The 25386-nt window shown below is 42.3% G+C and overlaps 2 protein-coding genes across 2 annotated transcripts in view; one reads left to right on the top strand and one right to left on the bottom strand.

The window, feature by feature from the left end:
- The window catches only part of LOC111975121 (dihydropyrimidinase-related protein 2-like), a 34016-nt gene extending 16384 nt beyond the window's left edge, over positions 1 to 17632 (top strand). The window contains exons 8-14 of the mRNA XM_024003300.2: positions 10944 to 11064; positions 11536 to 11692; positions 12751 to 12892; positions 13146 to 13316; positions 13848 to 14027; positions 14164 to 14347; positions 15034 to 17632. Coding sequence (XP_023859068.1) covers positions 10944 to 11064; positions 11536 to 11692; positions 12751 to 12892; positions 13146 to 13316; positions 13848 to 14027; positions 14164 to 14347; positions 15034 to 15125 — 1047 coding nt within the window. The 3' untranslated portion in view covers positions 15126 to 17632. The remainder of the gene's footprint in view (positions 1 to 10943; positions 11065 to 11535; positions 11693 to 12750; positions 12893 to 13145; positions 13317 to 13847; positions 14028 to 14163; positions 14348 to 15033) is intronic.
- A 1659-nt stretch (positions 17633 to 19291) lies between these two features.
- The window catches only part of LOC111974020 (alpha-1A adrenergic receptor-like), a 21293-nt gene continuing 15198 nt past the window's right edge, over positions 19292 to 25386 (bottom strand). Inside the window, 2 exon segments of the mRNA XM_024001522.2 lie at positions 19292 to 19391; positions 23457 to 24039. Coding sequence (XP_023857290.2) covers positions 19292 to 19391; positions 23457 to 24039 — 683 coding nt within the window.

Raw genomic sequence — 25386 nt, 5'->3', positions numbered from 1 at the left:
GAACTAGAAGCACAAGTATTTCGCTACACTCGCATTAACATCTGCTAACCATGTGTATGTGACAAATAAAATTTGATTTGATTTGAACAGGCTAGTAATAGGGGTTGCAACAATTGCGGCGGATAATTTTAGAAAGAGGGTCCAGATTGTCTAGCCCAGCCTATTTGTAGGAGTCCGGATTTTGCAGCTCTTTCAGAACATCAGCTATCTGGATTTGGGTAAAGGAGAAATGGGGAGGCTTGGGCAAGTTGCTATGGGGGGTGCAGAGCTGTTGAAAAATGCTTATTGAAATTCTCAATTATCGTGGATTTATCGGTGGTGACAGTGTTTCCTAGCCTCAGTGCAGTGGGAAGCTGGGAGGAGGTGCTCTTATTCTCCATGGACTTTACAGTGTCCCAGAACTTTCTTTAGTTTGTGTTACAGGATGCAAATTTCTGTTTGAAAAGCTAGCCTTTGCTTTCCTAACTGCCTGTGTATATTAGTACTTAACTTCCCTGAAAAGTTGCATATTGCGGGAGCTATTCGGTGCTAATGCAGAACGCCACAGGATGTTTTTCTTCTGATCAAGGGCAGTCAGGTCTGGAGTGAATCAAGGGCTATATCTGTTCCTGGTTCTAAATTTTTTGAATGGGTCATGCTTATTTAAGATGGTGAGGAAAGCACTTTTAAAGAATAACCAGGCATCCTCTACTGACGGAATGTGGTCAATATCCTTCCAGGATACCTGGGCCAGGTCGATTTGAAAGACCTGCTCGCTGAAGTGTTTTAGGGAGCGTTTGACAGTGATGAGGGGTGGTCGTTTGACCGCAGACCCATTCCGGACGCAGGCAATGAGGGCAGGTTGGTCAGGATGATATCTATGAGGGTGCCCGTGTTTACGGATTTGGGGTTGTACCTGGTAGGTTCCATGATAATTTGTGTGAGATTGAGGGCATCTAGCTTAGATTGTACTACGGCCGGGGTGTTAAGCATATCCCAGTGTAGGTCACCTAACAGTACAAACTCTGAAGAGAAATTGGGGGCAATTATTTCAAATATGGTGTCCAGGCCACAGCTGGGGGCTGAGGAGGGTCTGTAACAAGTGGCAAAAGTGAGAGACTTATTTCTGGAAAGGTGGATTTTTAAAAGTAGAAGCTTGAATTGTTTGGGCACAGATCTGGATTGCATGACAAAACTCTGCAGGCTGTCTCTGCAGTAGATTGCAACTCCACCCCCTTTAGTAGTTCTATCGTGGTGGAAAATGTTGTAGTTGGGGATGGAAATTTTCTAATTTCCTTCCTAAGCCAGGATTCAGACACGGCTAGGACATCAGGGTTGGCGGAGTGTGCTAAAGCAGTGAAGTTGAGAAAAACTTAGGGAGGAGGCTTCTGATGTTAACATGCATGAAACCAAGGCTTTTACGGTTACAGAAGTCAACAAATGATAGCGCCTGGGAATAGGAGTAGAACTGGGTGCTCAAGGGGGGCTACAGGTTAACCTCTACATAACTAGAGGAGGAGTAGGATAAGGGTACGGCTAAAGGCTATAAGAACTGGTCGTCTAGTGCGTTGGGGACTGAGAATTCAAGGCATAATGTACAGACAAGGGTATGGTAGGATGTGAGTACAGTGGAGGTAAACCTATGCTTTGCGTGACGATGAGAGAGGTTTCGTCTCTGGAGGCATCAATTAACCTAGGTGAGGTGCATGTATGTGGGGTGGGACGAAAGAGCTATCTAAGGCATTTTGAGCGGGACTGAGGGCTCTACAGTGAAATAAAACAATAAAAACTATCCAAGACAGCAGTAGACAAGGCATATTGACATTAGAGAGAGGCATAAAGCAATCACAGGTGTTGATCAGGAGAGCTAAGACAACAACGGGTAAATGGCGATGAATGGGCAGAACGGGTCAGTTAGGTACATACAGGACCTGAGTTCGAGGCTTGGGCTGACAGGTAAACATAATTAGGTACTGTGTTAATGAAACAGTCCAGGGGGCATCAGCTGTGTAGCCGAGTGATCATAGGGTCAAAAGAGCAGCAATAGGTGAGTCAGAGTGCTGTTCGGTAGTCACCACTATGCTGGGCGAGCAGGGGACACAGCGTTCAGAAAAGCTAGCGGGCCAGGGCTAGTAGATGGTTCTGCGGTTCCTTGTTGTTAATGATTCCACAAGACTCCCAGGCATAAACTATAATAATAATAATAATATAGTATTTTCTCAAAAAGTTATCTACCTTTGTTTTTTCTGTYCTGTTTAATGATCTAATTGGTTCCTTTTTGTTCACCTTGAAACATTCTATTTAGTTTTGCTTTGGAGAATTMATCAATCCATGAGAGACTGAGGGACAGCATAAGCATAAAACATTTAAATAAAATGTTTTACATTTGCAAATTAACTCTAGCGACAAATTGAGCAACCAATACTGCTCACGTCTCATCGCTCATATCACTTGGTGCTGTTTACTACTACTATGAAAACCAGCTCAATGGCGATGACATTTGCTACCAAGCCATAAATGTGCATAATATCTAACAAGCAGAGCGAGGGTAGGAAAAAATATGAAATAACAATGCACGTTCTGTTTCAATGGCTCATATCTACCCATAATTTGGGTAGATATGAGCCATTCAATACACGCGCTGGTGTATAAATATACAAGAAGATTCTTAGTTAGCTAAACCTATTGCCAACCTTTATTTGGGCATTTTAAAATACTTCATTCTTTCCCCATTATGACAATCATCTAATCCAACTTTCAACTGTCAATTTATGGATACGATTGCGGCTGGTCAGATCAGCACGTCAGTAAATAACTAACGTTATACCGCAAGTCAGATGGCTCGTTGCCGAAAATGGTGCCTGTTCAAAATGATAACCAGCTAATGTTTGCTAGCTACATTGGCTATTAGCTCCTGTCTGATATCTTAGCACCATGTTTATCTAGCCAGCTAGCTCGCATTGTAGCTAATATGGCTAGCTAGCTAACACCACAGATGAAAGGGTTAGTTTTCGTAATTTTTGCTGACAGGTCACATAGCTATCTGCTTAGCTAGCTTGCTTATTGCATGAATGTCCGGGCATGTCGACACAAGCCTAATTATTAGTGAATTAACTAAACTAATATTTGCAACAGGAGTTCGATTTTGGTCACTGTGTCAATTCATCCATTTCTCAATACTGCACCTTTCTGTTAGAAAATGAGCTAGCTTGCTGTTTTCTGACATTTCTCGGCATTGTGTAGTGCTCGTGTCGTGTCTCAGGCGGTGAGTGGTGGCTGGCATGGCTACAGTTTTGCTATGTAGAGGGACTATCAGCAAAGCCTGCAAAGCCGATAGAGAAGGGCCGTTAGACAAAAAAATTGCAGATTATCGGTAGTTCTCTAGAATGCACAGCCCTCCTTGATTGTGAGCTAGAATGAAATGTTGAATGAAATGTGTGCGACACGAGGTTTTTCATCAATGGAATCAATGTAGGTAGGTCACGTGATATTATAATGGAATCCCTTACCGGTAGGACTAGTTTAGTTATCTCATGAACTCTGGCAGAGAAGTAGCCAATGTGAGCTCTTTTTATTTTTATTTTATTTATTTTTCGTGCTAATGTGAGCTCTTTAACAGTAGCCTAAACATGCAATTAAAGTAGGCATCACCAATAAAAGTAGTCATCACCAATTTATTAGCCTATCAGAATCACCGACAAAAAGAGATTTGTGATAGGCCTTCAGTTGAATGGGTTAACTTGTTACAGCCTACAGTTCACAATAACAAGAAAAAATACATTTAATCACCAAAATAAAATGAAGAGATAATAAACTTTCATGATGACACTTAGTTTAATCTTTGATGTGTTGCCTAGTGGTTTACTGAAACATAAGGAAGCTATTCAATTTTCAATAGCATGGATGACAACAACCTATTCATTTGATGATAAGGCAAAGCTCCTGGAGAAGGAGCACTTGAGAGGGAAAACCGTGCGTAATGGATAGACTTGGCGGGCGTGTTGCAAAATAAATCCTTGCATTGCAGTGATCAACTTGCTGTGGCAGTTTTATAGCCTCATGCAGTAGTAGCAGTAATAATAATAAATCATTACTACCTTTTTCAGTTCTGCCCACAAATGTTCTATAGGATTGAGGTCAGGTCAGAGGTCATTTTTGTTTCATCAGACCAGAGGACATGTCTCCAAAAAGTACAATCTTTGTGCCCATGGTCAGTTGCAAACCGAAGTCTAGCTTTTTTATGGCGGTTTTGGAGCAGTGGCTTCTTCCTTGCTGAGCGGCCTTTCAGGTTATGTGGATATATTTTACTTTGTATATAGATACTTTTGTACCTGTTTCATCCAGCATCTTCACAAGGTCCTTTGCTGTTGTTCTGCGATTGATTTGCACTTTTCCCTCCAAAGTACGTTCATCTCTAGGAGACAGAGCGTGTCTCTTTTCTGAGCGGTATGACGGCTGCGTGGTCCCATGGTGTTTATACTTGCGTACTATTGTTTGTACAGGTGAACGTGGTACCTTCAGGTGTTTGGAAATTGCTCCCAAGGATGAACCAGACTTGTGGAGGTCTACAATTGTTTTTCTGAGGTCTTGGCTGATTTCTTTTGATTTTCCCATGATGTCAAGCAAAAAGGCACTGAGTTTGAAGGTAGGCCTTGAAATACATCCACAGGTACACCTCCAATTGACTCAAATGATGTCAATTAGCCTATCAGAAGCTTCTAAATTCATGACATCATTTTCTGGAATTTTCCAAGCTGTTTAAAGGCATAGTCAACTTAGTGTATGTAATCATCTGACACACTGGAATTGTGATACAGTAAATTGAAATATTGTGATACAGTATAAGTGAAATAACCTGTCTGTAAACAGTTGTTGGAAAAATGACTTGTGTCATGCACAAAGTAGATGTCCTAACCGACTTGCCAAAACTATAGTTTGTTAACAAGAAATTTGTGGAGTGGTTGAAAAACGAGTTTTAATGACTCCAACCTAAGTGTATGTAAACTTCCAACTTCAACTGTAAGTATTCAGTCCCTTTTCTATGAGACTCGAAATTGAGCTCTGGTGCATCCTGTTTCCGTTGATAATCCTTGAGATGTTTCTACAACTTGATTGGAGCCCACCTGTGGTAAATTCAGTTGATTGGATGTTTTGGAAAGGCACACACCTGTCTACATAAGGTCCCACAGTTGACAGTGCATGTCAGAGCAAAAACCAAGCCATGAGGTTGACGGAATTGTCCGTAGAGCTCCAAGAAAGGATTGTGTCAAGGCACAGATATGGGGAAGGGTACTAAAACATTTATGCAGCATCAATGGTCCCCCAGAACACAGTGGCCTCCATCATTCTTAAAGGGAAGAAGTTTGGAACCACCAAGACTCTTCCTAGAGCTGTCCGCCCAGCCAAACTGAGCGATCGGGTGAGAAGGGCCTTGGTCAGGGAGGTGACCAAGAAACCGATAAACACTCTGACAGAGAGATGGGAAAACCTTCCAGAAGGACAACCATCTCTGCAGCACTCCACCAAGCAGGCCTTTATGGTAGATTGGCCAGACGGAAGCCACTCCTCAGTAAAAGGCACATGACAGCCCACTTGGAGTTTGCCAAAAGGCACCTAAAGAACTCTCAGACCATGAAAAACAAGATTATCTGGTCTGATGAAACAAAGATTGAACTATTTGGCCTGAATGCCAAGTGTCACGTCTGTAGGAAACCTGGCACCATCCCTACGGTGAAGCATGGTGGTGGCAGCATCATGCTGTGGGAATGTTTTTCAGTGGAGGCGACTGGGAGACTTGCCAGGATCGAGGGAAAGATTAACAGAGCAGTCCCTACCACTGAAAGTACAGAGAGATCCTCGATGAAAACCTGCTGCAGAGCGCTCAGGACGTCAGACTGGGCCGAAAGTTCACCTTCCAACAGGACAACGACCCTAAGCACATGGCGCCGATAGATAGGGCCGCCATGCTTCCAGCCCCTAGGCAACTTTTTAGTATTTAGTTTTTTTATGTGTTGTTTCTTACATTATTAGCCCAGATTTGTTTTGTGTGATTACAGACAGCCGCGAAGAACTTTTGCATATCAGAGCGGTGGTAACTCACCAGCATTACCAGCATTACAAGGAATATAACTTTACCGAATCGGATCCGTTGTTCTTACACCCCAGGGCAATTAAACTGATTCCAGAGGCTGATCCAAAACACCGCCGGCGGAGAAGAGGTATTCGGAGTGGACTTCTAGGCGAGCACACCACCCGCATCCGAGTATATTGCTCGCTAATGTTCAGTCTTTGGATATTGAAGGTGACGAGCTCAGGGCGAAGATTTCCTTCTAGAGAGACATCAAGGATTGTAACATACTCTGTTTCACAGAAACATGGCTCTATCTGGATATACTGTCTGATGGGTTCTCAGTTCATCGTGCAGACAGCAATAAATATCTCCGCGAAGAAGAAGGGCGGGGGTATATGTTTCATGATTAACTACTCATGGTGTGATTGTGATAGCATACAGAAACTCAAGTCCCTTTGTTCACTCAACCTAGAATACCTCACAATCAAATGACGGCCGTATTACCTCCCAAGCTAATTATCTTTGGTTATAGTCACAGCGGTGTATATTCCCCCTCAAGCCGATATCACGACAGCCCATAAAATAACTTCACTGGACTTTATGTAAACTGGAAACCACATATCCTGAGGCCGCATTTATTGAAGCTGGGGATTTTAACAAAGCACATTTGAGGAAAATGCTACCAAAGTTCTGTCAACACTTTGACTGCAGTACTTGCGCTGCTAAAACACTTGACCATTGCTACTTCAACTTCCGGGATGCCTACAAGGCTCTCCCCCGCCCTCCCTTCAGCAAATCTGATCATGACTCCGTTTTGCTCCTCCCTTCCTATAGGCAGAAACTCAAACAGGATGTACTCATGCTAAGGACTATTCAACGCTGGTCTGACCATTCGGAATACACGCTTCAAGATTATTTTTGATCACTGGGACTGGGATATGTTCCGGGTAGCATCTGAGAATAACATTGATGATTACATTGATACGATAACTGAGTTTATCAGGAAGTGTATAGGAGATGTTGTACCCACTGTGACTATTAAACCTGCCCTAACTAGAAGCCGTGGATAGATGGCAGCATTTGCGCAAAACTGAATGCGCGAACCACCGCATTTAACCATGGCAAGGTGACTGGGAATATGGCAGAATACAAACAGTGTAGTTATTCCCTCCTCCATAAGGCAATCAAACAGGCAAAACGTCAGTATAGAGACAAAGTGGCGTCGCAATTCAATGGCTCAGACACGAGACGTATGTGGCAGGGTCTACAGACAATCACGGACTACATAGGGAAAACCAGCAACGTCGTGAACACTGACGTCTTGCTTCTGGACAAGCTAAACACCTTTTTTGCCCGCTTTGAGGATAACACAGTGCCACCGACGCGGCCTGCTACCAAGAACTGTGGGCTCTCCGTGGCCGACATGAGTAAGACATTTAAGCGTATTAACCCTCGCAAGGATGCCGGTCCAGACGGCGTCCCTAGCCGCGTCCTCAGAGCACGCGCAGACCAGCTGGCTGGAGTGTTTACGGACATATTCAATCTCTCCCTATCCCAGTCTGGTATCCCCACATGTTTCAAGATGGCCGCCATTGTTCCTGTACCCAAGAAAGCAAAGGTAACTGAACTAAATAACTATCACCCCGTAGCACTCACCTCTGTCATCATGAAGTGCTTTGAGAGACTAGTCAAGGATCATACCACATTTACCTTACCTGGCACATTAGACCCCCTTCAATTTACTTACTGCCCCAATAGATCCACAGACGATGCAATCGCCATCGCACTGCACACTGCCCTATCCCATCTGGACAAGAGGAATACCTATGTAAAAATGCTGTTCATTGACTATAGCTCAGCATTCAACACCATAGTACCCTCCAAGCTCATCATTAAGCTTTGGGCCCTGGGTCTGAACCCCGCCCTGTGCAACTGGGTCCTGGACTTCCTGACGGGCCGCCACTAGGTGGTGAAGGTAGGAAACAACACCTCCAATTCGCTGATCTTCAACACTGGGGCACCACAAGGGTGCGTGCTCAGCCCCCTCCTGTACTCCCTGTTCACCCATGACTGCGTGGCCATGCACACCTCCAACTCAATCATCAAGTTTTCAGACGACACAACAGTAGTAGGCCTGATTACCAACAATGACGAGACAGCTTACAGGAAGGTGAGGGCCATGATCGGCTCCTTTGTTTTGTTGACGTTGAGTGAGAGGTTATTTTCCTGGCACCACACTATTCTATTCTACTGTATCTTAGTCTATGCTGCTCTGACATTTCTCATCCAAATATGTATATATTCTTAATTCCATTCCTTTACTTCGATTTGTGTGTATTGTTGTAAAATGTTTAGATATTACTTGTCAGATATAACTGCACTGTTGGAGCTAGAAACACAAGCATTTCTCTACACCCGCAATAACATCTGCTAAACACGTGTATGTGACCAATACATTTGATTTTGATTTGATGACAACGCAGGAGTGGCTTCGGGACAAGTCTCTGAATGTCCTTGAGTGACCCAGCCAGAGCCCGTACTTGACCCCGATCGAACATCTCTGAAGAGCCATGAAAATAGCTGTGCAGCGACGCTCCCCATCCAACCTGACAGAGCTTGAAAGGATCTGCAAAGAAGAATGGGAGAAACTCCCTAAATACAGGTGTGCCAAGCTTGTAGCGTCATACCCAAGAAGACTTGAGGCTGTAATCGCTGCCAACGGTGCTTCAACAAAGTACTGTCTAAAGGGTCTGAATACTTATGTAAATGCAATATTTCAGTTTATTCAAATTAATCAATTTTAGAATAAGGCTGTAACGTAACAAAATGTGGGAAAATTAGAGGGGTTTGAATACCTTCCGAATGCACTGTATTTTGTAAATATTTTCTCTAAATAGTTCACTAAAGTTTATTGCACCATACTGGCCGCTAACTTGTTTTCTTTCTCCAATCAAAATAATAATAATGATGCATAATAGACTCTGTAAAACATTTAAAAAATGTTTTGAAATAGTATCCACGTATTTTTTAATTGGAGGCCTTTCATATATATTCCATTCTCCTTTTTCTTCTTTATATTATGTATATATTCCCAGTAATATTCCTTTATGTAATTAAGCTTTTACATGTGTATTTTTCTTTCTTTATAATAGTGATAATAATGATATTTAATTCGTAGAGTGCTCTTATGAAGCTTATTGGTGCTTGCTTCTGTGCGCAAATCATTTGACCCCTGCAGTTTTCTATTATTTATTCTCATTTTAAAAAGAAGCTGATACTGGCCTTTATTTTTTCTTTCTGATATTTTTGCTTCATTAAATTGATTTATATTATGGGGTTTCTATTCCAAGAAAAACCTAAATACATTTTACAGTAGCTTATGTATTGCTCACCTAAAAAAGCCTTTAATATATTTGAAGTCCTTCAAAATAGAAACTACAGAAAGTAGAATATTAAATAGATTTACTGTGGGTGGGGTAGACTAAATAATTACAACGAGTAGTCCTAATTAAAAGAATAGTGATAAAGAAACAAAAAATGCTTGGCAGAGCAGGCCCAGAGCTTGTTGCTGAGCAGTACCAGAGCGAAATTGCAGCGTGAGAGAAGGCTACAGCGACATTGGAGCGGGAGAGAAGGCCAACACCATTTTTTATAATCTGTTCGAATTACGCTCTGCTCCTTGCTCCACATTTGTCCACTTACATGCTCTGGCATTCAAAAGCAGCCCTGCTTTAGGCTATCAAAGAACTGTCAATTAATCATCGTATCAATCGATCAAATCAGTGAATGAATGGCTGCAGCAACCATTACACAGTCTGACAAGCTGCATAACAAATGTCGCCTAATTAGACAAGATAACAATTAAGTCGTTCAAACAAGATAATAAGTAATTGAAACAACTTGGTACCTCTTTTGAACGACTTAGTATCTCTTAGTATCTTGTTCAAACTACTTTTTTTTTATTAAGTCGTTCAAACTAGATGATTCCAAGAGTCTTCTTGGAAGTTTTCTTTTTTTGCCTTGGGCCTCAGGGCTTCCGGAGGTCCAGACACTTTTTTTTTGCAATTTAACAAAAAAAAATAGAAATGTACCACAACCAGCGATTCACTTTCTATTCCTTGTTGCGCAGTACAGGGGCTCCGAATAAACATGAACAAAGGCTCCAAAAACACTAAAATAAGTCATTTTAGAAATGCAAACGCTCTCAGTATAGTCATGCAGGTCTTTAGATGTTGTACACATGAAATTGTGTCATTCCGAACTTTATCCGCAACATTATATTCCATTTTATTGGAATATAAGCTATACCTCTCCGTCCATTCTAGCAGCAGGTTACACAGTGAATGGAAATGCTGGATGGGGGAAAAGCTTGAGTCGCAACGAAATGGAATATACCATCGCGGATAAAGTTCAGAATGACACGATTTAATGTGTACAACATCTAAAGACCTGCACCTGCATGACTATACTGGGAGCGTTTGCGTTTTCTAAAATTACATATTTTAGTGTTTTTGGCGCCTTTTGTTCATGCTTTTTCAGAGCCTCTGTACTCCACAACGAGGAAGAGGAAGTGAATCGCTGGTTGCAGTAAATAAAKAATATAAAAAGTTCAATTGCAAAAATAAGTCTCTGGATTTTTCTATGACATGCTATTTAAAGATTTGGTTGTTAAAAAGCAAACTTCTCCTTTAACAGAACTCACTACAGAAGTAACTGAACAGCGAATGTGAGAGTCAAGTCTCTTGAGTTTTCTTTTTTCCTATGCTTGCTTCTTCCAGAATGCCTAGTCAGCATTTTGGTAAATGCTGCAGCAGTGAAGAAGTCCGTAACTCAACATGAAGGTCACTGAGTCTGGTCTTAACTCCCTTTCTCTGTGTCTGTCTCTGTTGTGTAGGTGGAGGCAGAAGCAGTCAACCGGTCAGTCACTGTGGCCAATCAGACCAACTGCCCCCTCTACATCACCAAGGTGATGAGCAAGAGTGCTGCTGATGTCATCGCCCTGGCCAGGAAAAAGGGTAATAGTAAAGAGAAAGAAGTGATGGACTAATGTAACATGTTTTCTATTGATTGCTCTCTGTGGTTTGTGTATCGTAACTACTGTTTAATAATAGTAATGTGTGTGCTTACATTTGTCCTATTTCACACGTGCGAATTGGAAATTCTTTTTTTGCATACCCCATTGCCCCTGAGAAACCCCCGGAGAGTGTGGTCAGAGCCAAGGATCAGCCATTATTGACGGCGATCCTGAAGCAATAAGGGTTAAGAGGGAACATTGACAGATTTTTCACCTAATCGGCTCAGGGATTTAAACCAGCAACCTTTCGGTTACTGGCTCAGCAGTCCTAACTGCTAGGCTACCCGTCCGTATTAAGGTACACTAAATGTCAAATCGCACATAAATGATTCCCCTTGTAAATCAGTCCTGCTTTGGAGACAGGGCACAAGCCCTCTGACCTGGTGTTTTGCTGTGTTCTGTGGTACTCTAGGTGCTGTGGTGTATGGAGAGCCTATCTCTGCCAGCCTGGGCACGGACGGAACCCACTACTGGAGTAAGAACTGGGCCAAGGCAGCTGCCTTCGTCACCTCCCCACCCCTCAGCCCTGACCCCACCACCCCTGACTATCTCAACTCACTGCTCTCCTGGTGGGTGCTCCATTTACACTATTTACCTCTACTCAACACAGAGATAAGCAGTAATCGTGTGTTACTTACACACATCCTCCACCAGAAGGTGATATGTCATTCTAGCCTCCTGGGGCTTCATTTATCAAAGGTTTAAAAAAAAAAAAAAAAAAAAAAAAAATTTAACGTCCAGTTTTCCCGCAAAGGTTGGTATTTATCGATTTTGAACTTGATGGGAAAGTGTGGGTATCTCCACGCAAATACCTTGAGATGTTTCTACTTTTTAAGACTTGAACATGAATTCCCCCCGTGCACATTCTCTCGGGCAGTCTTTGCCACTCTTCAAACATTACTATTCAGTTGATTTAAATAGTAAAGAAAAACAATCCAAATTACTATGCTAAGGTCCCTAAGAGGAGATCGCATAGCAAGCAGCATGTCATCTAATATGTTTATTTTAATTTTATTATATAGGCCTAAATCATAATCAAATTGCAGGACATGTCTCTCCTTTTCTGACATAACTGGTTTGAATTATTCCCATTACACAACAAATAGTAGGCTACCATTTATCAATCGCTCATTCAACAGCCAAGCATGCTCAAAAGTAAATAGGCCGTTCACCTCGACAGTATGTGACAGTACGGGTAGGCTACAGTATTGCTYTGCGATAGYATTAGGAGCGCGACATCGTAGCCAAGCCTATTTAATTTCAGATGCTATAACAGGGGTGTCAAACATAAGGCCCGCGAGGGGGTCCAATCCGGCCCACCGGTGGTTTGAATAAAAACAATAACAATAACGTTTTATACATTCTTGMGGTGGGGAACGAACTCAGTATACTTTAAGATGACTATAATCCAATCAAAACTGTGTAGAAAATGATAATGGACCTACATTTCATACAGTTTCTTGACTGTTTCCAGCTCACTAATAATCACAGAAATGAAAGCTAGACAGTCAGGGAGAATTTTTTTAAAGAAATGTACGCACGGTTGATAAATGAGGCCCATGGAAAGTCATATCACTCAGTGGAGTGTCTCATTCTCTCTCTCCCTCCATCCTTTGTTCCTCTCCAGTGGTGACCTGCAGGTGACTGGTAGTGCTCATTGRACGTTCCACACCTCCCAGCGTGCTGTGGGCAAAGACAACTTCACCCTCATCCCAGAAGGCACCAACGGCACTGAGGAGAGACTCTCCCTRATCTGGGACAAGTGTGTGGTGAGGCACACTCTACTGACCTTTTTTTGCTGGTTTTCCTACAATCAAACATACCACAATCAAACATTCTTCTTTCAAATTGATCCTGTCTTTGTAAATAGATATAGATTTTGTAGAATTAACAATCAATTTACTTTCCCCATTTGTGATGCAGTCATTCATGTCATCAAGGGGTTCTCAGTTGTTCAAGTGAACGTTTGCAGCTGTCTTGTTAGTAAGGAAGTGACAATGCCTTGTCTTCTMATTCCCTTAGGTGACTGGAAAAATGGACGAGAACCAGTTTGTGGCTGTGACCAGCACCAACGCAGCTAAGATCTTCAACCTGTACCCCCGTAAGGGCCGCATTGCAGTGGGCTCTGACGCCGACCTGGTCCTCTGGGACCCAGACGTCAGCAAGATCATCTCTGCCAAGAGTCACAACCTGGTGAGAGCCTGGCCAACCCACACTGTACTAACCATATCATAACCGTGGTGTTTATACATGGTTTTAGTCCCACCTACTGTATGTAAGACTCAGTTTGGATCAAACAATTCTTACCCATTTTCATATGAAACATTGAAGCCTTTTTCCTACGAAGTGTTGAGACAAACCATTAAGTAAAATCTACTGACCTGAAATGAGTTGTTAGAGAACAGCTCATGCAGACAGGGCCTGAGTTATCCCTCAATGAGTCACCACTTTCTTTCATTTAGAGGAGCTAGCTGGCTACATCAGCACTAGTTTCTCCTGATGATGTCAGCTGAATGCCACAGTTACCATGCTGGCACAATTCATTGAATATATAAGGGCCTAGACTAAAGTTCATATGGAAAAAGGCCTCAAATCTTTGAAATATTTTTMGGGTTTGCAATGTGCATGTGAAAGTAGAGTAAGTGCTGTCTTTCTCTGTGATTTTCCCTCTTGTACTTTGTCAGTCTATTTGAAAGTCTTCTCATCAAAGCTCTTCTTTTGCAGGCTGTGGAGTATAATATCTTCGAAGGCACCGAGGTGCGTGGAGCTCCCCTGGTGGTGGTCAGCCAGGGCAAAATAGTGTTGGAAGAGGGCAACCTCCATACCACTGAGGGCTGTGGGCGCTATGTGAGCCGCAAGCCCTTCCCTGACCATGTCTACAGGAGGATAAAGGCTCGCAGCAGGGTGAGTTTATAGTGCAGTGAAACTGACATTGAATAGAATATAGATGGTTGATTGTTAATTACCATTCTCACTGACAGTGATGAACTTGAACAGCCGAACTGATGCTGTTATCTCMTCTGTCTTTCTGTCCTCCCAGCTGACGGAGCTGAGTGGGGTCCCCAGGGGTCTCTATGACGGGCCGGTGTGTGAGAATGTGACACCTAAGGTCATGACCCCGGTCACCTCGGTGAAGACCTCTCCAGCCAAGCTGCAGCAGCAGCAACAGCAGCAGGCTCCCCAGCCCGTCCGTAACCTGCACCAGTCTGGCTTCAGCTTGTCTGGTCAGTACAGCTCAACGTTTCTCTCACAGCTCCACATGGAATATCAATAGGAATAGCATAATACTATGATGTGTAAGCACACAAGTATTATCATTTGGCCTGACATTGTACCATATTSGGTTTGGCAGATGCCTGGAGAACACTACCTGCCCCAATGCATATTGCCAACTGCAAAGTTTGGTGGAGGAGGAATAATGGTCTGGGGCTGGTTTTCATGGTTRAGGCAAGGCCRCTTAGTTCCAGTGAAGGGAAATCTTAATGCTACAGCATGCAATGACATTCTAGACTATTCTGTGCTTCAACTTTGTGGCAGCATGACAATGCCCCCGTGCACAAAGCAAGGTCCATATAGAAATGGTTTGTCGAGATCAGTGTGGAAGAACTTGACTTGCCTGCACAGAGCCCTGASCTCAACCCCATCGAACCCATTTGGGATGAATTGGAACGCAGAGTGCGAGCCAGGCCTAATCGCCCAACATCAGTGCCCGACCTCACTAATGCTCATGTGGCTGAACTTCTAGTAGAAAGCCTTCCCATAAGAGTGGAGGCTGTTACAGCAGCAAAGGGGGGGACCAACTCCATATTAATGTCCATGATTTTGGAATGAGATGTTTGACAAGCKGGCYTCCACATACTTTTGGTCATGTAGTGTAACTGACTTTCTTTTCTCTTGTCTCTCATGCKAGGTGCACAAGTTGATGATAACATTCCCCGCCGCAACACCCAGCGCATTGCAGCGCCCCCTGGTGGTAGGTCCAACATCACCAGCCTGGGTTAAGCTCTACTGTCAGCTGAGCTAGGGAGGAGAGGATCGGAGCGGAGCAGGAGGATCCACCTCAGCTCCCAGACCAACCATCACAACCAACAAAGCTTCATCTATTGTAGTCCCGTCTCCCTGACTTAACTGCAAGCTGGTGGTCAAAACACTCCATCCATCTTCATTCTTACTTAACKSSRRRMMRKKCRRKWTRKAAYGAAAAAAAAAAAGAAATAGCACTCAATGTTTTGTTTTSTATTACCTACARGCCATATGCAATCTTTTCATTTTTTTTAAAGAAGAGTCAAGTGAATTGATGTTTTTCTGTATATASACTGAGTGTACAAAACATTAGGAACACCTTCCTAATATTGAGTTGCACCCCCTTTTGCCCTCAGAACAGCCTCTAGCGTTCCACAGGGATGCTGGCCCGTGTTGACTCCAATGTTTCCCACAGTTGTGTCAAGTTGGATTGATGTCCTTTGGGTGGTGGACCTTTCTTGATACACACAGGAAACTGTTGAGCATGAAAAAGTACACCTGGCACTTACTACCATACCCAGTTCAAAGGCACTTTTGTCTTGCCCATTCATCCTCTGAATGACACACATACACAATCCATGTCTCAATTGTCTCAAGGCTTAGAAATCCTTATTTAACCTGTCTCCTCCCCTTAATCTACACTGATTTAAGTGGATTTAACAAGTGACATCAATAAGGGATCATAGCTTTCACCTGGATTCACCTTGTCAGTCTGTCATGGAAAGAGCAGGTGTTCCTAATGTATTGTAAACTCAGAGCCATTGCATTAGATCACTGTCAAAGACACATGGCATGTTTAACTATAGTACATCGGTTATTGTTTTTCTTCCATCCTATAAGTAAATGGAAGGTTTCACAAATGCTTTTATATTTTRGAGGCTGTAAAATAGTGTTGTTGAAGGAACTCAGATGACGTTTTTACCTCACTAAGTCAGTTTGCAGTATTTGTATGATTTTAAACAGCTGTGAGTTCTAGTTATTGTCCTTCCATAGCCTGACTTTCTMGTCAGTATTACAACAGAACTTTCAGCTGAACAAATTCACTTCTATCTTACTTTGTCTCATTGCTGCACTTTTTGTATTGTTGTAATGTTTTTGTTGTTAATATTATACATTTTTGATCGTGTCTAGAGCTAAAACACTACTTCAATCTCTGAAATATTGACTCTTAGATCTTAGCTTGTCTGCTGATGGAATGCGCAGAAGTCAASGGAGATGGTTAAACCATTCATCTCCTCACTCCCCTCAGTCGGAACACCTTTGACATAAAGCATGCACAATACATGGCAGCAGGGAGAACCTTCACCCCCCCCAAAAAAACTGACGAGACATTTTGCCTCTTTCCTCCTTTTTCTTCTCTCTTTTCACGAGCTGTCTGAAGTTAAAGGTCGCCGAGACACCAAGCTTCCTATATTCACACTGCTGTTTATTTTCTTATGACACTGACAGCCATGCTCGATAGAAGGTTGCCCCTAACAACCTCTCTGCACCAGGTGCTATTTGATCAATGCTGTGTATGTGCAGATGGTGGTGCCTACTTTTTCCACTCAACCACAGCAATTCAAGCTTTGTGAAACTACTTTACGGGGGAGCGGAGTCGGCTATTACATGACACAAGTCTTCGTTTTCTATCTGCTAAAGTGCAAAAGGTGAATCTGTGGAAATGCAATGTTGATTTTGTATTTGATATGTTTGTTTTTGTTGTTTTTTCAGAATGTTTGTTCAATATCACTTGCCTGCCTATTCTATAAAGTATTGATTGATAGTACGCTTTAAGAACCATGTATTTATGAAAAATACCTGTTAAGCACTGTCAGTGACCAAGCTAGTACAAATACCTGTTAACCTCTGTCAGTGACCAAGCTAGTTCATGTAGTGCTTTGAGATCCAGAGAAAAAAGCTATTTACACTAATGATGTGGTTTGACTCCTGTCCTTATTGTTGGAGTCACTAGAATAGCACCTCCTCTTAGCCCTGTGAGTGTTGACGATGGGAGACACTTTTAACAGGTGCTCGCTCCATCATCACTCGCTTTACCCTCTTACCTATTCACATTAGACCTTACTGTTAGTGCCACGCATCAGAGTATGAACAATGTTACACTAGACCACAAGCCAATGTTTATTAACCACTCACTCGACACTGTGAACGGTACAGTAGGGACATTTACAGTAGGCTCCTCATTTCTCTGACCAGTTCTCTGTATACTGTACAAGCATTGTATTCTTTCCTCCTCCTTGCCTTGTCAGGTTTGGGTTGTTATGCCAAGCTATGTGTTGTAAGTAAATTGCCGGTGGGGAGGTTTCCTATAGTGTTTGTTTTTTATTTCAGATTTTTAGCACTGTCGTTGCCCTCCCTCCCATCTTGTGATAAACTGTTGACCATGTATGTTTTGGGATTTTGGAATACTTATTCCTGACGACGTTGAATACTATCAGTGTTGACTTAAATGGTTTTAAACATAAAAATAAAACAATTGATGTGTCTCTCTAATAACAATTATTGTCTAATAACAATTATTGTGCTAGCAGATACTGTTTTAGTTTTGGTAGTCATAAAATACTGTACATACATACCGGTAAATAAACACAAATATGTATAAATTAAAATGTCAGGAATCTCATGTTCCCATTGTAATAACTACTATTTCAATTCAATGTTACATTTAATCCAGTAAGTATAAATCACTGTTTTAAATCTTAAGGTGAATAGTCAATGTTCTTCACTGTAGTAGTTTGCTGTTCATTAGATTTGTCTTGAATGGCGAAGATGCTTGAAGATGACGACCCCCAAGTACTTTACCACAAACAACTCATTTGCTAAGTTCGCCGTATTTTACAGTGCTCTCCGTTACTCATTTTTTGTTTGGCATTAGCACAGTATACATGATCCCAATTTTAGCTCCAAGACGGCAGCAATAAAAATAAAATAAGAAAAAGTAAATTGTGCTGATTTATAGGCACATTGAACCATGTCGTGCCCCGTAGTTTGAAAAGTCTATGGATAGTGTTCAAAACAAAGACACATACCTGATTTCCTCCGTCTTTATGCGCCGTCACCATTCTTTTGATAATTCATGTACTTGAATTTTACACTGAGTGTATAAAACATTAGGAACACCTCTTTCCATGACAGACTGACCAGGTGAATCCAGGAAAAAGCTCCCTCATTGAGGTCAGTTGTTAAATCCACTTCAATCAGTGTAAATGAAGGGGAAGAGGCAGGTGAAATAGGGATTTTTAAGCCTTGAGACAATTGAGATATGGATTGTGTACGTCTGCCATTCAGAGGGTGAATGGTCAAGACAAAAGATTGAAGTGCCTTTGAACAGGGTATGGTAGTACGTGCCAGGCGCACCGGTTTGAGTGTCAAGAACTGCAACAATGTTGGGTTTCCGATGTGTGTCAAGAATGGTCCACCACCCAAAGGACATCCAGCCAACTTGACACAACTGTGGGAAGCATTGGAGTCAACATGGGCCAGCATCCCTGTGGAACGCTTTCAACACCTTCCCCCGACGAATTGATGCTGTTCTGGGGTCAAAAGGGGGTGCAACTCAATATTAGGAAGGTGTTCCTAATGTTTTGTACACTCAGTGTATGTATTACCTAATAACCTCTGAGATCTTGGAGTTGCAGAAATTATGTAGATTTTTTTTTATTGTAGGCTACAGGCAAGCACACTAGGTGGAGACAGTCTGCTTTGTATGGTCAGGGTTGGCTCTTTCTCCCTTTCTCCAGGCTCCTTTCCTATGAGAGACACAGTGGTGAGAAAGATGGGGGTAATGAATCCTGGCAACATGTAGAATTAGTCCACCAAAAGCATCATGATTTTCCTGAACCATGCCCCATGGCAGCAGTGGTATCTAAGCAGTTGTCCAATTATGACTGAATCTAGTTATGACTTGCCTTGTTAAATTAAGGTCAAATAAAATAAATATGAGGGCACACTAATTGATAGTGGAGTGGAGAAGGGAGAGCATTGGGTCGATCAATCCACCCCTTTTCATGAGAGCTTCTGAAAACAAACAGTGTAGAAGAACTCTAGAAGAAGCTCCAGGGMATCCTTTACAGGACCATGTTGAGTCATCATCAGTGTCTTCACTCTTAGAAAAAAATGTGCTATCTAGAACCAAAAAGGTTTGTTCAGCTGTCTCCATAGGAGAACCCTTTGAAGACCCCTTTTGGTTCCAGGTAGAACTCTTTCCTCTGTGGAATGGGGACACCCTTTTTTCTAAAAGTGTTCCTAGAAAACAGTGAGAATATGACAGTCACTAATATGGAGCTATTATTCTGATTATGTTCCCATTCTGCTCACTCTCTCCGAGTCTCTCTGTGAGAGAAAATGAATGAGCAGCATCTTTGCCCTTGTGGGAACTTTGTATCAACGTATTTCTATGGAAGTCTAGCCTTCATATGTCACCAGCACGTCACATTGGGCTGAGTCAAGAACAAAGTCAGTCATTGCAACAGAAGATTTTTTGTATTTTTCCACTCTGATCCCTTTTCAGCCAAAGCTCTATTGCATTTCAAAGACTGTAGATTAGAACATTAAAATAGAGTAGCAGGGGGGTGTAGCGTAGAGAGACGCAGTATCTTTCTCAGTTGTTCTTTAAAAAAATCTATTTGACTGACGATACTGGTGGGATGTTACCTCCATGACTAATTTATCTTTCTTTAGAAACTACAGCAAGAGCATCTACCTGGGAACGGTGTCTACTCGGTACTAATAGTAATCCCACACTCCACCCGGCACAGCCAGAAGAGGACTGGCCACCCCTCATAGCCTGGTTCCTCTCTAGGTTTCTTCCTAGGTTCTGGCCTTTCTAGGGAGTTTTTCCTAGCCACCGTGCTTCTACAACTGCATTGCTTGCTGTTTGCGGTTTTAGGCTGGGTTTCTATACAGCACTTTGAGATATCAGCTGATGTAAGAAGGGCTTTATAAATAAATTTGATTTGATAGTACATTTTTACAGTATCCACAACTTTTCTATGATGCTATTACATGATCTGAAAAAGCTACTGTGTGCTTTTAATAATACTAATGCAGGTTTAATTGAATTGGACTTCCCTTTGTATCTCTTGTATCTCTGTCTCTCTGACTCTCTCTCTCCTAATTACCCTCCCCCCCCCCCCCCCACCCCCACCATACTCCCGATCACTCATCAATACTATCTGTGGTTTGATGACCAGAGCCAATAGCCTCTCGATGATGTCAGTACTGAGACAGTATGACTCACAGAGGGGCACAGTCATGTCAGCCAATGTAAAGTATTTCTGGCCACTCCCCTCAGGAAAGCATGTCCACTTGGCTACCAAGACTTGCTGGAGATACGCTGTATCAGAGGGATTATATTTTATATTTCATCTTTATTTAACCAGGTAYGCTAGTTGAGTTCTCATTTACATCTGTGACCTGGCCAAGATAAAGCAAAGCAGTGCAACACAAACAACAACACAGAGTTACACATGGACTAAACAAACATAGTCAATAACACAATATAAAAAAATCTATATACAGTGTGTGCAAATGAGGTAAGATTAGGGAGGTAAGGCAATAAATAGGCCGTAGTGGCGAAATAATTACAATTTAGCAATTAAACACTGGAGTGATAAGATGTGCAGAAGATGAATGTGCAGTAGAGATACTGGGGTGCAAAGGAGCAAAAAAATAATAAAAAAAAATAACAATATGGGTATAGGTAGTTGGATGGGCTATTTACAGATGGGCTATGTACAGGTGCAATGATCTGTGAGCTGCTCTGACAGCTGATGTTTACAGTTAGTGAGGGAGATATGAGTCTCCAGCTTCAGTGATTTTTGCAATTCGTTCCAGTCATTGGCAACAGAGAACTGGAAGGAAAGGCGGCCGAAGGAGGAACAGGCTTTGGGGGTGACCAGTGAAATATACCTGCTGGAGCGGGTGCTGCTATGGTGACTATTGAGCTGAGATAAGGCGGGGCTTTACCTAGCAAGACTTATAGATGACCTGGAGCCAGTGGGTTTGGCGACGATTATGAAGCGAGGGCCAGCCAACGAGACATACAGGTCGCAGTGGCGGGTAGTATATGGGCTTTAGTGACAAAACGGATGGCACTGTGATAGACTGCATCCAATTTGCTGAGTAAGAGTGTGGAGGCTATTTTGTAATGAACTCCGCCGAAGTCAAGAATCGGTAGGATGATCAGTTTTACGAGGGTATGTTTGGCCGCATGAGTGAAGGATGCTTTGTTGCGAAATAGGAAAACCGATTCTAGATTTAGTTTTGGATTGGAGATGCTTAACATGAGTCTGGAAGGAGAGTTTAAGTCTAACCAAGACACCTAGGTATTTGTAGTTGTCCACATATTCTGAGTCAGAACCGTCCAGAGTAGTGACGGGCGGGCAGGTGCAGGCAGTGATCGGTTGAAGAGCAAGCATTTAGTTTTACTTGCATTTAAGAGCAGTTGGAGGCCACGGAAGGAGAGTTGTATGACATTGAAGCTCGTCTGGAGGTTAGTTAACACAGTGTCCAAAGAAGGGCCAGAAGTGTACAGAATGGTGTCGTCTGCGTAGAGGCGGATCACAGAATCACCAGCAGCAAGAGCGACATCATTGATGTATACAGAGAAAAGAGTCGGCCCGAGAATTGAACCTGGTGGCACCCCCATAGAGACTGCCAGAGGTCCGGACAACAGGCCCTCCGATTTGACACACTGAACTCTGTCTGAGAAGTAGTTGGTGAACCAGGCGAGGCAGTCATTTGAGAAACCAAAGCTGTTGAGTCTGCCGATAAGAATGTGGTGATTGACAGAGTCGAAAGCCTTGGCCAGGTTCATGAATACGGCTGCACAGTTTTGTCTTTTATCGATGGCGGTTATGATATCATTTAGGACCTTGAGCGTGGCTAAGGTGCACCCATGACCAGCTCGGAAACCAGATTGCATAGCGAAGAAGGTACGGTGGGATTCAAAATAGTTGGTGATCTGTTTGTTAACTTGGCTTTCAAAGACCTTAGAAAGGCAGGGTAGGATAGATATAGGTCTGTAACAGTTTGTTTCTAGAGTGTCTCCCCCTTTGAAGAGGGGGATGACCACGGCAGCTTTCCAATCTTTGGGTATCTCAGACGATACGAAAGTCAATCAATACTATCTGCTCTCCATATCCTGTTCACTACTCGTTGTTTTTCCTTGATGTAAGTCACAGATAAGCCGATGCAAAGATTATTATGCCCACACTGTGGCCAGTGCATACCCATGCAATTACTTYTATTTGTGTGCTTGTGCGTGTAAGTGCATATGGATGCAATCTGCAAATAGCTCATTTCTTACTTGTTCATGGTGGATTTAGAGGTTTAGGGAGCAGTTATGAGGTCAAAACCCATGAAACGATCCCTCAGAAATCCACAGGAAGAAGTTAATCTTCTATCTGGCAGAGGAAAGGGGTATCATGGGAATGTTGGAGTACAAAGTATTATTGTCCATGCGTGTTTATGAAACGTGTGTTCATGAAATTACTGAGAATGAAAGAAAAACTGAGAATATCTCATATTCTTTTTATTGGAGTACGTGACATGGAATGACAGTATCCTCCTGGGTTCCTGCCTGCTTTAGACACAGTCATATACACTATTCTCACAACAGGAAAAGAGCTTGGTAAATGGTAAGACACTGGGAGAAAGGTAATCATTTTGAACAATATATGAGGTTACCATCAATAACCTATGTACAGACTTGACCTGTTAAAACTTGTAAACATTACCCAAGGAACAAACCATTTGGCTCTTTTATGAAATACCTTCACAAACCCCAATATCTTCTCAGGAATATCTGGAATAAATAATACATATATTGATATAACTAAAGTGTAGGTCCCAGTAAAATGACAGATCTCCCTGTGAAAAACCGGGAGGGGGAAATAGTTTGCTCTTAGCATAGTAATTTGGACTGTTTTTCTTTACTATTTAAATCAACTGAATAGTAAAGTGTGAAGAGTGGCAAAGACTGCCCGAGAGAATGTGCACGGGGGGAATTCATGTTCAAGTCTTAAAAAGTAGAAACATCTCAAGGTAAAACCTTGGTTTAGTGTACAAAAACAAACTTTTCTTCAGTCATTAATTCAAATCCACTGGCATTGTGTAACTGCAGTCAGAATATTACAAATATTAAAATATTTCCACCATCTCCTCCAGCTATTATTATTATTCCATCCTTGTAAACTCCACTGGCATAGACATGTATTCACTATTCACTTCAGTTTCCTTTAATAGTGCTGGACCTTGAGGGTGGATCATTGTTAGGGTTAAGAGTGAGGAGCTACAGTACATTCATACCAGAGACGATCCAAATCACTTATTATCTCTGGTTATACAGCCTCTCCATTTTCACACAAAGACAGCTGGTGGATCTTAATGATGGGCAGGGTCCCGTGTGGAGGGGGCTGGGGATGGCTGGGCCCCTGGCTGGGCCCCTGGCTGAAGCTCCTGTCTCTGATGCAACAGCAGGTCTTCAGCAGATTCTTACCGCACAGTTGGGCCACCTTAGCCCGTCCTGTCTCTACCGCTGTCCCAGACCCTGCCACGGAGCTTCCAGAGAATACCCTCCACTCCCTGCCATCCCTAGAGGAGGGTGTGCGGGACAGGGCTATGGAGGAGGAGGGGCTGAAGCAGGAGGGGTCCCCTCGGCCATCTAGTCTCAGAGTGAGAGAATGACCCTGAACCTGGGCTGGACCCGGGTGATGAGTGGCTCTGGACTGGGCTCTCAGACAGCGCACTCCCAGAATACTCTGGAAGGCCTTCTTAAACTCCTGGTTGGAACAGGGGTAGATGATAGGGTTGATGCAACTGTTGAAGTAGCCCAGCCAGAAGGTGATCTTGAAAACTGTGTCCGAAGGTCTGTATGCTGGGAATATGGAACCTATAATAGGCCACACACACACACACACACACACACACACACACACACACACACACACACACACACACACACACACACACACACACACACACACACACACACACACACACACACACACACACACACAGACAAAGGGAAGAAAACTGATTATCACACTTGAGCTCTTTATCACAACACAATGCACAACAACAGGTGTTTAACCCAGATTGTTATTTCAGAGTCTTTGTTGATGATATGACTACGTAAATCAGGATATCAACATGAGATAAGAAGAAACAATTAGAGGAACATATTTCCATTAAGATTTTGTGCCATACTTTATAACATTCCCAATACATCTAAATCCAATCAGGGTTAATGTTGATCACGTGTGAAAGAAGCAGATACTTTGTACACACTCAACAGAAGAGCCAAAGACTGTGTTGAGAAAAACACATTTATTTCCACTTGGGTTCAATTTATAGTTTTATCATATTTCTAGAGCTACCAATGTCAAGGTATTGACATGAAAGTATTTGTTGGAAATGGTTTAAGATACACATTACATGCAGACTTTTCCAGTTCTTTAAAGTACTACTAGTACTTAAGTAGTTTTGGGGTGTATCTGTACTTTACTATTTATATTTTTGACAACTTTTACTTCACTACATTCCTAAAGAAAATAATGTAGTTTTACTTTGTACATTTTCCCTGACACCCAAAAGTACTTGTTACATTTAGAATGCTTAGCAGGACAGGAAAATGGTCCAATTCACGCACTTATCAAGAGAACATCCCTGGTCAGCCCTACATAAATGCTTAGTTTGTAAATTATGTCTGAGTGTTGGAGTGTGCCTCTGGCTATCCCTAATTTTTTTAATGAATCATTGTGCCATCTGGTTTTCTTAATACAGTATAAGGAATATGAAATGATTTATAATTTTACTTTTAATAATTAACTATATTTGAGCAATAACATCTACTTTTGATACTAAGTATATTTCAAATCAAATACTTTTAGACTTTTACTCAAGTAATATTTTACTGGGTGACTCACTTTTATTTGAGTCATTTTCTATTAAGGTATCTTTACTTTTACTCAAGTATGACAATTGGGTACTTTTTACACCACTGGACTTTTCACACCAAATGCTTGACACATTAAAATAATTAAATGGCTAAGGTCTTGGATAGCCTTGAAATTGAGCATCTATCTTCAAAGGCAGGATGGGATGAGCTGTCTTGTGAAATTCTTTATTGGAGAGGCCGTCGGAGACAAAAATGAAAAATGACAGTGTGATGTGGAGATGGATAGAGAGGGAGAGAGATTGAGAGGAGAGAGAGGAGGTAGTTTGAGCGATATGATTC

The sequence above is a fragment of the Salvelinus sp. IW2-2015 genome, linkage group LG15, assembly GCF_002910315.2.
Source record: "Salvelinus sp. IW2-2015 linkage group LG15, ASM291031v2, whole genome shotgun sequence".
NCBI lineage: Eukaryota > Metazoa > Chordata > Actinopteri > Salmoniformes > Salmonidae > Salvelinus > Salvelinus sp. IW2-2015.
Note: the sequence above shows the minus strand (reverse complement) of the source record. Positions and strands in the feature narration are given on the sequence as shown.